The 14,340-nt window shown below is 42.7% G+C and overlaps 1 protein-coding gene across 1 annotated transcript in view; it reads left to right on the top strand.

Annotated features, from left to right (window-relative positions):
• Window positions 1-13,610, top strand: part of zgc:152830 (uncharacterized protein LOC767682 homolog) — a 45,852-nt gene extending 32,242 nt beyond the window's left edge. The window contains exons 15-17 of the mRNA XM_060856407.1: window positions 8,746-8,803; window positions 10,613-10,794; window positions 11,438-13,610. Of these exons, the coding sequence (XP_060712390.1) occupies window positions 8,746-8,803; window positions 10,613-10,794; window positions 11,438-11,572 (375 nt within the window). The 3' untranslated portion in view covers window positions 11,573-13,610. The remainder of the gene's footprint in view (window positions 1-8,745; window positions 8,804-10,612; window positions 10,795-11,437) is intronic.
• Window positions 13,611-14,340: the final 730 nt, after the last annotated feature.

Here is a 14,340-nt window from a genome sequence, read left to right as displayed (position 1 = left end):
TCATCTGCAAACTTACTAACTGTACCTCCTTATGCTCGCATCCAAATCATTTGTGTAAATGACAAAAAGTAGAGGACCCAGCACCGATCCTTGTAGCACTCCACTGTTCACAGGCCTCCCGTCTGAAAAACAACCCTCCACCACCACCCTCTGTCCTTCTACCTTTGAGCCAGTTCTGTATCCAAATGCCCGTCAGGATTCCCACCACTGAGGTCAGGCTCATCAGTCTATAGTTGCCTGGCTTGTCTTTACCGCCCTTTTTAAACAGTGGCACCACGTTTGCCAACCTCCAGTCTTCTGGCACCTGACCTGTGACTATCAAAGATACAGATATCTCAGCAAGAGGCCTAGCAATCACTTCCCACAGAGTTCTCGGGTACACCTGATCAGCTCCTGGAGATGTATCCACCTTTCACCGTTTCAAGACACCCAGCACTTCCTCCTCTTTAATCTGGACATTTTCGCAAGATGTCACCATGTATTTCCCGACCGTCTATATCTTCCATATCCTTTTCCACAGTAAATACTGATGCAAAATGTTCATTTAGTATCTACCCCATTTTCTGTGGCTCCACACAAAGGCTGCCTTGCTGATCTTTGAGGGGCTCTATTCTCTCCCAAGTTACCCTTTTGTCCTTAATATGTTTGTAAAAACCCTTTGGATTCTCCTTAATTCTATTTGCCAAAATTATTTCATATCCCTGTTTTGCCCTCCTGATTTCCCTCTTAAGTATACTCCTACTTTGTTTACACTCCTCTAAGGATTCACTCAATCTATCCTGTCTATACCTAACATATGCTTCCTTCGTTTTCTTGACCAAACCCTCAATTTCTTTAGTTATCCAGCATTCCCTATACCTACCAGCCTTCCCCTTCACCCTGACAGGAATATACTTCCTCTGGATTCTTGTTATCTCATTTCTGAAGGCTTCCTATTTTCCAGCCCTTTACCTGTGAACATCTGCCTCCGATCGGCTTTAGAAAGTTCTTGCCTAATACTGTCAAAATTGGCCTTTCTCCAATTTAGAACTTCAACTTTTAGATCTGGTCTATCCTTTTCCATCACTACTTTAAAATGAATTTTGGTTGCTGGCCCCAAAGTGCTCCCCCACTGACACCTCCGTCACCAGCCCTGCCTTATTTCCCAAGAGTAGGTCAAGTTTTGCACCTTCTCTAGTAGGTACACCCACATACTGAATCAAAAAATTGTCTTGTACACACTTAACAAATTCATCTCCATCTAAACCTTTAACACTATGGCAGTCCCAGTCTATGTTTGGAAAGTTAAAATCCCCTCCCATAACAGCGGGAGATGGGCAGAAGTCAAGTCAGAGCGCAAAGACGGTCGGGAAGGTAAGTGATTGTTATTTGAGTGGGTGTGTTCTAGACCCCAGGTCCTACAAAGTAGGGCCTCCCATCCAACCTCCTCCTCTAACCTAAATTAGAAGTCCACAGATTTGCCCCAATAAGAGGGTCTAAGGAAGTTCCTGGGATTGAAGAGTGAGGTTTTAGCTCAGGAGTCTTTGACAGGGAGGTTGAGTGAAGTGATTACGCCACAGCTGAAGAGGGTGAAGACATGACTGCCAAGCTGGTTCAGTGTGCTACGTGCTTGATGTGGGAGGTGAGCGACTCTGGTGTCTCTGGCTCATATAAGCGTGGAAAGTGTGTGCACGTTCACCTCCTGACAGAGCATATTGCAGCACTGATAAAAGAACTCGAGGACCTTAGGCTCATCCGAGAGAATGAGATCTTTCTGGACAAGACCTTCAGCGAGGTTATTACACCGACCATACCAGTAGAGAGCAGAAAAGAGCAGACGATGAGGAAGGCAGAGAGGAGACAAGTGCAGGAGACCCCGGGAGAAGTACCTGTCAGGAACAAGTTGAATCTTTTGGAAACAGTAGAGACAGATGACACTGCCTGTCCGAGAGGCGGCCAAGTCTGTCAATCAAAAGTTGGCGTGGAGGCAGAGCGGAAGAGTCGGACATCGCACAGAGCTGTGGTAACAGTGGACTCCATAGTGAGAGGAACTGACCAGGGTTTTTTGTGGCAGCAGGCGGGACTTAAGGATGGTGTGTTGCCTTCCTGGTGCCAGGGTTAAAGACATCACAGACAGAATGCAGGACATCCTCAAGGACGAAGGTGATGAGCCAGAGGTGGTGGCACATGTTGGCACAAATGACGTCGGGAAGAAGAGGCGGAACATACTACAGCAGGACTTCGGAGAACTAGGAAGAAGGCTGAAAAGCAGGGGGTCCAGGGTGGTTATCTCCGGTTTGCTTCCAGTTCCTCGGGCTGGTGAGGCCAGAAACAGGGAGATAATGGACTTGAACGTGTGGCTGGGGAACTGGTGCAGGAAGCAAGGATTTAAATTCTTGGATCACTGGGGTATGTTTTGTGGTAAGCATAAATTATGTAAGAGAGACGGTTTGCACCTTAATAGGTTCGGGACCAGCATTCTGGCAGGCAGGTTTGCTACTGCAACACAGCTACGTTTAAACTAAGTGGAGGGGTGGGTGGGGGGGGGACAAACTGGATGTTGAAGAAGGAAATTGAAGGGAAAGTTAGAACAAGGGAAGTCAAGAAAGACAACTATATCAATGAGGCAGAAAATTCAAAAAGGGATCATGCTGTAAGGTTGAATGAAATAGGAGTTGATAAGAAAAGTGAGGGCAGTAAAAAATTAAAACTACTATACATGAATGCACGAAGCATTAGAAATAAGATGGATGAGCTTGAGGCTCTTTTGGAAATTGGCAGATACCATATTGTGGGGATAACTGAGACGTGGCTTCAAGTGGACAGGGCCTGGGAAATGAATATTCAAGGCTACACATGCTTTCGTAAGGACAGACTGACGGGCAGAAGGGGTGGGGTGGCCCTGTTGGTAAGGGATGATATTCAGTCCCTTACGCGGGGGGACCTAGAATCAGGGGATGTAGAGTCAGTATGGATAGAGCTGAGAAATACTAAGGGTAAAAAGACCCTCTTGGGAGTTATCTACAGGCCCCCAAACAGCAGTCTGGATGTCGGATGTAAGTTGAATCAGGAGCTGAAATTGGCCTGTCGCAAAGATGTTACTACAGTTGTTATGGGGGATTTCAACATGCAGGTAGACTGGGAGAATCAGGATGGTATTGGACCTCAAGAAAGAGACTTTGTGGAGTGCCTCCGAGATGGATTCTTAGAGAAGTTGGTGCTGGAGCCTACCAGGGAGAAGGCAATTCTGGACCTGGTATTGTGCAACGAGCCAGAATTGGTCAGGGATCTCGAAGTGAAGGAGCCATTGGGAAGTCGTGACCATAATACAATAGGCTTCAATCTGCAACTTGAGAGGGAGAGGGTACAATCGCAAGTGACAGTACTTCTGTTGAATAAAGGGAACGATGGAGCTATGAGGGAGGAGCTGGCCAAAGTTCAATGGTGCAATACCTTAGTAGGGATGACCGTGGAGGAACAATGGCAGATATTTCTGTGTATAATGCAGAAGATGCAGGATCAGTTCATTCCAAAAAGGAAGAAAGATCCTAGGAGGAGGCATGGGATGCTGTGGCTGACGAGGGAAGTTAAGAAAAATATAAAGTTAAAAGAGAAAAAGTACGACATAGCAAAGATAAGTGGGAAAACAGAGGACTGGGAAGTTTTGAAAGAACAACAGAGGATTACTAAGAAGGAAATACACAGAAAAAAATCAGGTACGAAGGTAAACTGGCCAAAAATATAAAGGAGGATAGTAAAAGCTTTTTTAGGTATGTGAAAGGCAAAAAAAATGGTTAAGACTAAAATTGGGCCCTTGAAGACAGAAACAGGTGATTATATTATGGGGCACAAAGAAATGGCAGAAGAATTGAATTGTTACTTCAGATCTGTGTTCACTGGGCAAGACACAAGCAATCTTCCTGAGGTAACAGTGGCTGAAGGACCTGAACTGAAGGGAATTTATATTTGCCAGGAATTGGTATTGGAGAGACTGCTCGATCTGAAGGTTGATAAGTCCCTGGGGCCTGATGGTCTACATCCTGGGGTACCGAAGGAGGTGGCTCGAGAAACCGTGGATACTTTGGTCATTACTTTCCAGAGTTCGATAGATTTGGGATCAGTTCCTGCGGATTGGAGGGTAGCTAATGTTGTATCACTTTTTAAGAAAGGTGGCAGAAAGAGGAAATTATCGACCAGTTAGTCTGACCTCAGTGGTGGGAAAGATGCTGGAGTCTGTGATAAAGGATGAAATTACGACACATCTGGATAGCAGTAACAGGATAGGTCAGAGTCAGCATGGATTTATAAAGGAGAAATCATGCTTGACTCATCTTCTGGAATTTTTTGAGAATGTAACTCTGAAGATGGCAGGTGGATGTTAGGAGATTACAGGGTGACCTGGACAGGTTAGGTGAGTGGTCAGATGCAGTTTAATGTGGATAAATGTATGCTTATCCACTTTGGCAAGAACAGGAAGGCAGATTACCACCTAAATGGAATCAATTTAGGTAAAGGGGCAGTACAAAGAGATCTGGGTGTTCTTGTACCACCAGTCAATGAAGGTAAGCATGCAGGTACAGCAGGTAGTGAAGAAGGCTAACAGCATGCTGGCCTTCATAACAAGAGGGATTGAGTATAGAAGCAAAGAGGTTCTTCTGCAGCTGTACAGGGCCCTGGTGAGACCACACCTGAAGTATTGTGTGCAGTTCTGGTCTCCAAATTTGAGGAAAGACATTCTGGCTATTGAGGGAGTGCAGCGTAGGTTCACGAGGTCAATTCCTGGAATGGAGGGACTATATTATGGTGAAAGACTGCAGCGACTGGGCTTGTATACCCTTGAGTTTAGAAGGCTGAGAGGGGATATGATTGAGATGTATAAGATTATTGAAGGATTGGACACTCTGGAGGCAGGAAACATGTCTCCGCTGATGGGTGAGTGCCGAACCAGAGGACACAGCTTACAAATATGGGGTAGACCATTTAGGATAGACATGAGGAGAAACTTCTTCACCCAGAGAGTGGTGGGTGTGTGGAATGCTCTGCCCCAGAGGGCGATGGAGACCCAGTCTCTGGATTCATTTAAGAAAGAGTTGGATAGAGCTCTCAAGGATAGTGGAATCAAGGGTTATGGAGATAAGGCAGGAACAGGATTATGAACAACCATGATCATATTGAATGGTGGTGCAGGCTCGAAGGGCAGAATGGCCTACTACTGCACCTATTGTCTATTGTCTTATAGTCTACCCTATTATTCTTACAGATAGCTGAGATCTCCTTACAAGTTTGTTTCTCAATTTCCCTCTGACTATTATTAGGGGGTCTATAATACAATCTCAATAAGGTGATCATCCCTTTCTTCTTCTCAGTTCCACCCAAATAACTTCCCTGCATGTATTTCTGGGAATATCCTCCTTCAGCACAGCTGTAATGCTGTTCCTTTGCAAAAATGCCACTCCCCTTCCTCTCTTGCCTCTCTTTTCTATCCTGCCTGTAGCATTTGTATCCTGGAACATTAAGCTGTCAGTCCTGCCCATCCCTGAGCCACGTTTCCGTAATTGCTACGATATCCCAGTCCCATGTTACTAACCATGCCCTGAGTTCATCTACCTTCCCTATTCGGCCCCTTGCATTGAAATAAATGCAGTTTAATTTATTCGTCCCACCTTGGCCCTGCCTGCCCTGTCTGTCGTTCTCAGCTGTACCCGTCTCAGATCGATCTCTTTCGTCTCTATCTCCCTGGATCCCCCCTTTTCCCCCCCGCCTTACTAGTGTAAATCCATTTGTAAGATCCTGGAATCCATTCGAAGAATGACATTTCTGAATACTTGGAAGTGTATCATAAAATAGGGCAAAGTCAACATGGTTTCATCAAGGAGGTCATGCCTGATAAATATTGTGGAATCCTTTGAGAAAGTAGTGAGCAGGTGAGACCAAGGAAAGCCAATGGATATATTTTACCTGTACTTGAAAGTATTTGACAAGGTGCTGCCACAGGAAGCTACTCAGTAAGTTAAGGGCCCATGCTGTTAGAGGCAAGATATCCAGCAGAAAGCAGAGTGGGAATACAACAGTCTTTCTCAGGATGGCAACTGATGACACTTTGTGTTCCGCGTGGTTTTGTTGGGACCACAGCTTTTAACTCTATACATTTAACGATCTAGATGAAGAAACTGAGGGCATTGTGGCTATGTTTACAGATGATACAAAGATAGTTAGAGGGACCGGTAGCATTGGGGAGGCTGTCGAAGGGTTTGGATAGATGAGCAGAATGGGCAGAAAAGTGGCATGTGGAATACAACGAATTCAGAAGTCTGACATGCAAAGAGACTTGGGAGTTCTTGTCCAGGATTCTGTCAAGGTGAACTTGCAGATTGAGACAGCAGTTGGTACGCAAATGCAACAATGGCATTTTACTGGCGAGGGATGTACTTCTGAGGCTCGATAAGGCTCTGGTCAGGCCACATTTGGAGTATTGTGTGCAGCTTTGGGCCGTATATCTCAGGAAGGATGTACTGGCCTTGGAGCATTTTCACAGGTGGTTCACGAGAATGAAAGGCTTCACATGTGAGCAACATTTTGAGGACTCTGGGGCTCTCCTCGATGGAGTGTAGAATGATGAGGGGGGGGAATGTAAATGAAAAATACCGAATACTACATGGCATGGACAGAGTAGGTGTTGGCAAGATGTTTCCATTGATAGGAGAGATTAGGACCTGAGGACACAGCCTTTAGAGTAAAGGGAAGACCTTTTGGAACCGAAATAAGGAGAAACTTCTTCAGCCAGAGATTGGTGAATCTATGGAATTCACTGGAGGCCAGGTCATGGAGCATAATTAGGACTGAGATAGTTCTCGAATATCAAGGGTTTTGGGGAGAATGCAGGAGAATGGGGTTGAGAAACTTAATAGCTATGATTGAATGGCAGAGCAGTCTCAATAGGCTGAATGGCCAAATTGCTGCTTCTGTATCTTGTGGTCACATGGTCTTCATATCCTGTTAAGATGCTTTATAGAATAGGACTGCCTTTATTGACACACAGTACTGTGAAATGTTTTTAATGTGGCCTCTCAGCACCATCTTAGTCACAGAATTGGACTAGTATCAAAAATATTAGCATGGCAATATACCGTTCACAAGTCCAGAATGAGAACCAAAAATACCATCATAGCACTTGAGTTACAGACTCCAACATGAGTCTGTGTCCGCCAGGCTTAAGAACACAAGGCCTGCTCCTGGACTCTTCCTGCACTCAATCTGCTGTCACCCAGACTCTGGCCATGACTCGTCTCCCATCATTTCGCTTCCATTCTTTCGATAGGGTAGGGGAGTTTAAGAAGTGAATTGTTGTTGGGGCTGAAGGAAAAACTGGCGCAAAGTGAGGAGAAAAAGGGAAAAGGAATTGGCAAGCAGAAGGGCTTGACTGGAGCATCTTACTTTGCCACCATCTTGTCCAAAGATCCCAGGACTGTATCACTCCATTCACAAAAGGAGCAGGAAAATGTGCTGTGTACGCAAGGTCAATTGCAAATCCAACCAACACAAACTATTGATGCCGATGATGTTGTTATTGAATGTTTTTTTTTGGGCTTGTTTTGTGGGAATGGACTCTAGACAACTTGTCCAAGCTGATTCAGTGCTGAGGGGATGCTGCATGATTAAATATGTTAGCATTTTCATGAAATATAAAGCAAAGGCCCTAGTACAAATTTTAGAATCGACCAGTGTTTTTGGAAGAGTTGATAACTGGGTGTGTGATTGCTGGCCTATGAAACAAAACTCTCTCTATGTAACTCTTGTGTTTAAAATTAGCTGAGTTTGTAGACATTGCAACAACAATTATAATTGACTAGCAAATATTTTAAGACTTCCTTGATTGAGCTGTAAAAACTTCCAAAACTGAAGTCACTGCAATCCATTGTCTCTATTTAATGTAAGTCTCCTTAATGTATTTCACATTAACATTTGTATTCTTCAAGCCTTTTTTTTTGTGCTTTGCCTTGTAGTTTTCATTTTAGCATCAGTTGTGTGTTTTGTCAGTGTTTGTTACCCTCACAAATGAGTATCTCATGGTGAATTGCATGCATTTTGGATGCATGCCCAAGCATACTCCTCTGTGTGGAGGTGAAGGGTTATGTACCTTTCTTGGCCTTAATTCCCAGTTCCTGTATGACCTGATGCAGGAGACCTCATGTTCCCTTTGGCTCCCTCTCCCAGCTTGCTATGGCTCTATACCATTTCCCAGTCTCATAATTTTAAGTTACCTTAGACTTAACTTTAGCCCCTAAGTCTTTGGCTGCTGGCACCACTCCTCCTGGCTGCTCACTTTGTTCCTGAATTCAAGTAGACATCCTGTGTTCCATGGTCTTGGGAGTTCAGCTGTCCTGTGTGACTTGTGCTGCAAAATGAAGCTTGGTCAATCGAAGAGTGCCTTTTGCATCTTAATTTGTTTAACGATTATTTAACTCTGTTTTAAATTGTTTGGAAAATCACTGGTTTACTTCTGATTTCATGCGAAAAACCTGATTTTCATGAATGTATTCCTGGCTGCTTTCAGTGAGAACATCGGCATAATTTTTCTTTGAAACTTGGTTAACTTCATATGTTCCTGTGCATTTTTGCGCAGTCTTAATGTTTTGAACATAACTTTGTACTTTGTGCTGAACTGAGACATGTCACACTCATTGCATTGTCTCTCGCTTTAATCTAAAGTTACTTTCTCTTTAATAGACTGTCAACAAATGTATGTGCTTTCTTCCTTTGGTTTAGATCATCATGGATAATGGTCCTGCCCAACAGGCTAAGACTGCATACCAACTTCAGTCAGGTAAAGCCTGTTTGTCCTCGCATATCTTCACTGCATCGTGTATACTGAACTCCATTTCAAGCAGCTAAGGCTGTAAATAGCTTTCCTGCTAAGTCATAACTGATAGTTTTATGCAGTTTCTGTGTGCATTGGAGAGGAATGTAAGTCGCAGAATCTCTGCAGTGCAAAGAGAGCATTTGGCCCATCAAGTCTGTACTGACCCTGCAAAGAGTGTGAGTTGACAGAGATAACGTTGGACATTTCCAAAGGCTAATCTACCTAACCTGCGCATTGAATACTGCAGGCAATTTAGCATGCCCAATCCATGTGACTTTCACATGTTTGGATTGTGGGCAGCAATTAGTGCACCCAATAGAAACTCAGCCATATGTGAGGAATATATGCAAATTCCATGCAGGCAGTTACCCAAGATTGAATCAAACCTGGGTATTTGGTGCTGTGAGGCAGTGTGCTAACCACTGAGCCACCATGCAGCCCTTCAGATTCTCTCCATTTAAGGGCATCTTTAATGGGCAAAACTTGTTCCACTTGCTAGGAATTGTTTGGTTTTTATCTTGGTCAATTGTATGCTTGATTGATGGCTAAGTCTTACCCCAGGATACATAATAGCATTTAAGTCAGACAGAAAGGTGAAGAGGTCTTGACAAGTGGCACCAGAATAGTCCTCCAATGTTTTTAAATGGACTATTTAACTTAGCCAATCCACCTAACTTGCTCATCTTTGAATTGTGGGAGAAAAGAACCTGGAAGCAATCTGTGCAGACGCGAGGAGAATGTCTCTGTGCACGCTCCACAGAGACAGAGGCAATCACCCAAAGCTGAGATCAAACCGAGATTCTTCGCGCCATGCAGCAGCACTGATAATCACTGTGCTACTGTGCTGCCCCATTTGTGTTTAAGTGGAAGTTAAATAACTGCATGAAAACTTGGGGGCATAGAGTTGAGATGTGTGACAAAACTGCTCCTTTTAGCAAGGTTATGCTGTCCTTGGCTTTTTTTTTGCCAGAGAGGCCAATGATTCTGAAGTTGAACTACCTGAAGATTTTTAGAGCCAATTTGATTACAGCTCACAGATACTGCCTCAGACAAAACGCTTTCAAATTAAAAAAAAACAGTTGTACAATGAAAGGGGCCTGGCTCTCAGCTCAGCTTTTCTGAGTTGGTTTAGTTTTAGCAGTCTGAAAGTGGGCAGTTTGAGGCTGCTGGTCCAAGAAACAGCTGCATGGAAGAAGGTCTTCCAAGCTGAATCCCTTTGCTAGCACTATCTCGTGCGTGACGTGTTTTGATGGGGTCTGGCCTTATCCATAGCAAATGATGTAGTTAGAAGTTTCTGAACTGCCTATGTTGTGCTGTGCATGAAAGAATGCACCTTGTGCAAGATATTGTTCCATAACAATGGGAAATACTCAAATCAAGAATTTGATGTGAAGTCAAGGCAGAGGTGTGGTAGAAGGCTGTATGGATGCTTTGTTATTAACTGACCAATCCTATTCAAAGTTTGCTCGAGTCCAAGTTCCCACTTTAATATTTTCTGTGTATTTTGGTACTGTAGTCAAAGGTGTGCTAAAATTCAGATATGACAAACTTTAAACCACGCCAAATATTCATTTCCCATCTACTCCCATCCTTAAAACTTTGTGTTTTCCTGGACAAATTGTTCACATGATTTGAGACCAGTTTGGTTATCATCACGGAATTTTATTCCCATGATTACTCTCAGAACTAGGTTATTGAATGTTTCCTTGATTTGAGCTATCAAAGAACCGAATATAAATCCGTGTGAATTGAATGCTGTTTCTTTGCTGTTAGCTGGTGATGAAGTGGCTGATCCTTTCGAAATCTCCACCATTCGACGTGAAGATTACGATTTTCACAAGGGGAAGTCTGAGTATGAAGAGATTCTGCAGTGCAACAACCTGCCATCCAGTGCCACACCCCGCGGACATCAATCGCCTGCAGCTTTCCTCATCATGGCTTCTGGCCTGGATAAGGTAACGTTCTTTGCAATCTGATCATTAATTGTGCTAGATACCTTTAAAATTAGAAATGTTTTCAAATGACCTGTTAGGTATGTCATGTGGATTTGTGATGCAGATGGAACTTCAACCTCCACCTTACTGCCCAGTGGCCCCTGGTTTTAAATTGTATGTTTCGGGAAGATATGACAAATTAAAATATCCCTTTCTTTAGACTAATCTTACTTTCTCACCCCAGTCCCAAAATAGACTTTACAATTAGCTCATGGGAGGTATTGAAGTTGGCCATATCTTATAGTATTTTTGCAATTCAACCTGCAGCACTCAGCCCAAAACTCTGACTCTTAATCCAAATCTTGCCTTTTTTTTTTGACTGTAATGAGGATGAGTAAAGCATCAGAATTGCTGTGATTACAAACCAAACCTTGATTATCTGTTTTATCTAATTATTCTGCCAGAGCAAGATCTAACATTGTGTTCTTTAGGAAGGGGGGAGACCTGCTTCAGCAGAGCAAAACCTAATTGCAGCAAAAAAAACCAAAATTACTTGACATAATGGTTTCTTCCTTTTATATGGTACTGTTTCATGGAGTGGTTTTGCTTTTTTTCATTGCAGCAAGTTGCAAACCATTTTATTGATATCATTTCTTTGTTTCAGCATGGAATCGATTCTGAAAAACCCCTGCACTATTCTCACATTGATATAGCTGGATCCTCTGGCCCATTTCCTGGCATACCCACTGGATCACCAGTGGTTGCCCTGGCAGCAAAATACGTGCTAAGTCGTATTTGAATAGCTGATGGAAAGCACAAAGGCACATGGAGATAAGAAATGTCACATTATCAACTATTGGAGGCCATGCAGTGTCATAAGATGTCTTAATAATGGGCTTTGTAGTTTCACCTGACATGGGAACAAAAAATGAAGTTAAACATGAGGTGTTGGTATAAATCAGTCAGTGCAGCCTTCCTAGAACTGACTGCAGACAGTACTCCAAAGTTCCTCAGGTAGGCGAATGAATAAGTTACTGTCTTTCAGTACAAAATTGTGTTGGTACAATGTAAACATTTCTGCAAAGCTCAACTACCAGTGCTCTAAATTTCAAGTTGAGCTGAGGTGGGAAAAAAATTACTTGGGGTCACACGATCAGAAGAAGGAAATTAGTGATTGTGACAGAAACAATCACCGAATGTATTGTTCAGAAATAAATAAAGATTAAGATGGCCTTGTTTGGGAGGGTCTTATTGGAGATGATTAAGCCAGTGAATACACATGAAATGCCAGTTCACTTGGTATCTGTGGTTGACCTTGTCCTGCAAAAATAATTGCAGTTGTACTTGTTGTTAAGTATCATGATTTGCATTCTGGCTCTTGCTTGAATGTATGATTTAAACCAAACTAAGTATTAGAAAGTACTTGTTCCAAACTTCTCTATAGTCACGAATGGACATTTGCATTGGTAGTGGATCATTTTCAGCAAATAATGTTCATGAAATAGTGCAGCTGTGATGGCCTTGTGGTATTGTTGTACTGTTCATTGGGAGACCCAGCAAAAGTTCTGGGGACATTGATTCAATTCTACCAAGGCAGATGGTGGCATTTGAACCCAGTAAAAATCTGGATTAATGATTCTAATGATGTCAATGAAACCATTGCCAATTGTTTGCTCATGTCCATGAGAGATGGAAACGGCTGTTTTTATCTGGTCTTGCCTACATTTGACTCCTGACCCACCGCAATGTAGTTGATTCTTAACTGCCATCTATACTTAAATTGTCCAGACTATATTTGCTGGCGTAGCCAGTAATGTCCTGACCTTTTCAAAGTACATGCCTCAAAAGATGAGGACATGCTATCATTGAACAGGACAATTAATTTCCTTGAGGTGCCGTAATTCTCACAACATGACATTTCGATTACGGAGCATCACTTGTTTGGGCCATTACTTACTGAATACATATACTTCGGGTTTCAGTATAGAATTGATGCAATAGCACATGTTTTGGTGAATTTCTTGGTTTTCACTGTCCAACAACAACTTCTGTTATACTTAAAAGATCCCATGACGTCATAAATGTTAAATGGTTTTTCTAAGTTGCCCTTTGAGGAAAATTTTGGTCTAAAATTTCATTCTTGTGATGGGTGGAATTGAGAGCAGTGTTTTCGTGAGAGGTGCTGATTTCTCAAATCGGAGTCACAAAGCTTTGCATAAAAGCATGCTCACTGCTTAAAACCAGTCATAAACTCAATTTGAGATTGCTTCAATCCCTGATCTTTAGTGTTTCATGAAGAAGTCATTGCAGAATCTCAGCATGCTCCAGGTACTTGTGCTTTGTAGCAGGTTTTATGCTAAAGTTAGTAATTGTGCCTTGGATCTAACATCAGTTGAAGCGTGCGGCTGATTTAATAGGAAACTGGCCTACACTGTGAGGAGCTGGATTAATTGTCAACTGAACCCAGCAGCATAATTCTTAGAAGTTTTGAATTGAGGTGCTCTCATATGGGATGTCAAAAAAGAGGTAAGACAGCATAGTAGAAGTTTGTTTTTGTACTTTGTTTTTTTTTGAAAGGAGTAAAAAAAAATTGTTCACCACTTGTGACCAGAACAGAACTATCAAATGCAAAGGCTGTTCCCTCACATCAGGAACCTGGGACTGCTTTTTACATCAAGGCTTGCAGATAGGGCTTTAACTTGCATCATGATTCTCTTGTCTTCTCGTGCACGTTGACCAGGATAACATTTTTTGGATCAATTTGCTGCAGACTCGAGTCTTGGTTAATTGATGCTGAAAGACCAAGTCTTATCAATAAACCAAATGTTTGTACAGAATCCCTGTTATTTGTTTGTGTGACCTGATCACAAACTACTCTGATTGTTGCTTCTCCACAATGTCATGATATTGTTCTGAGATCTTCAGGTAAAAGAAGAGCTAATGATTTGTGCATATTCATCACTGCAGATTCCAAAAGAAGTATGTCAATGAGATATGAACTTTGAACATAATTAACAGAAATTTAGTTTGTAAATGCACACTTAGTTATGAGCGAAGTAATCTTTTTATCCTGCAGAGAAAAGTTACACCAAGCAGATGACTGTGCATGATTTGCAGAGATCGTTATCTTAGCTTGAAGCACAAGCATTTAAAAAGACACCATTTTTGAAAGGACTTGTGGATCATAAGATCAAAAGCCATTTTGGAACTGACCTGCGGCAAAATGTTCCTGCACATTGCTGAGACTTGGTGCTGGCCTTGTGGCTTACAGATTGGTGGACCACCACTGTAGCTCCAGAGCCCAGATGGTCTGTGGGCAACTACCAAACCTGAAAGGTGAGGAATATATCCACTTTTTACGACTACAAAAACAAGAAAGCCTTTCTCACTGCCTGGAGTCTGCAGGTGAGCAGGCAAAGGATAATACAATGGTCACGGAAAGCCACCCCTTCTCTAGCCTCTGCTATTCCTGTCCCTCCTTTTTCTGTACACACAGAAAGGCACATGTCATTTTCCTCTCTCTAACCCCCATCTCCCCTCATAATCTTCTGAAAGGGAAAAAAGCAA

This window comes from Hemiscyllium ocellatum, chromosome 48 (genome assembly GCF_020745735.1).
Source record: "Hemiscyllium ocellatum isolate sHemOce1 chromosome 48, sHemOce1.pat.X.cur, whole genome shotgun sequence".
NCBI lineage: Eukaryota > Metazoa > Chordata > Chondrichthyes > Orectolobiformes > Hemiscylliidae > Hemiscyllium > Hemiscyllium ocellatum.
The sequence above is the reverse complement of the archived record's forward strand: the minus strand, read 5'-3'. Positions and strand labels throughout refer to the sequence as shown.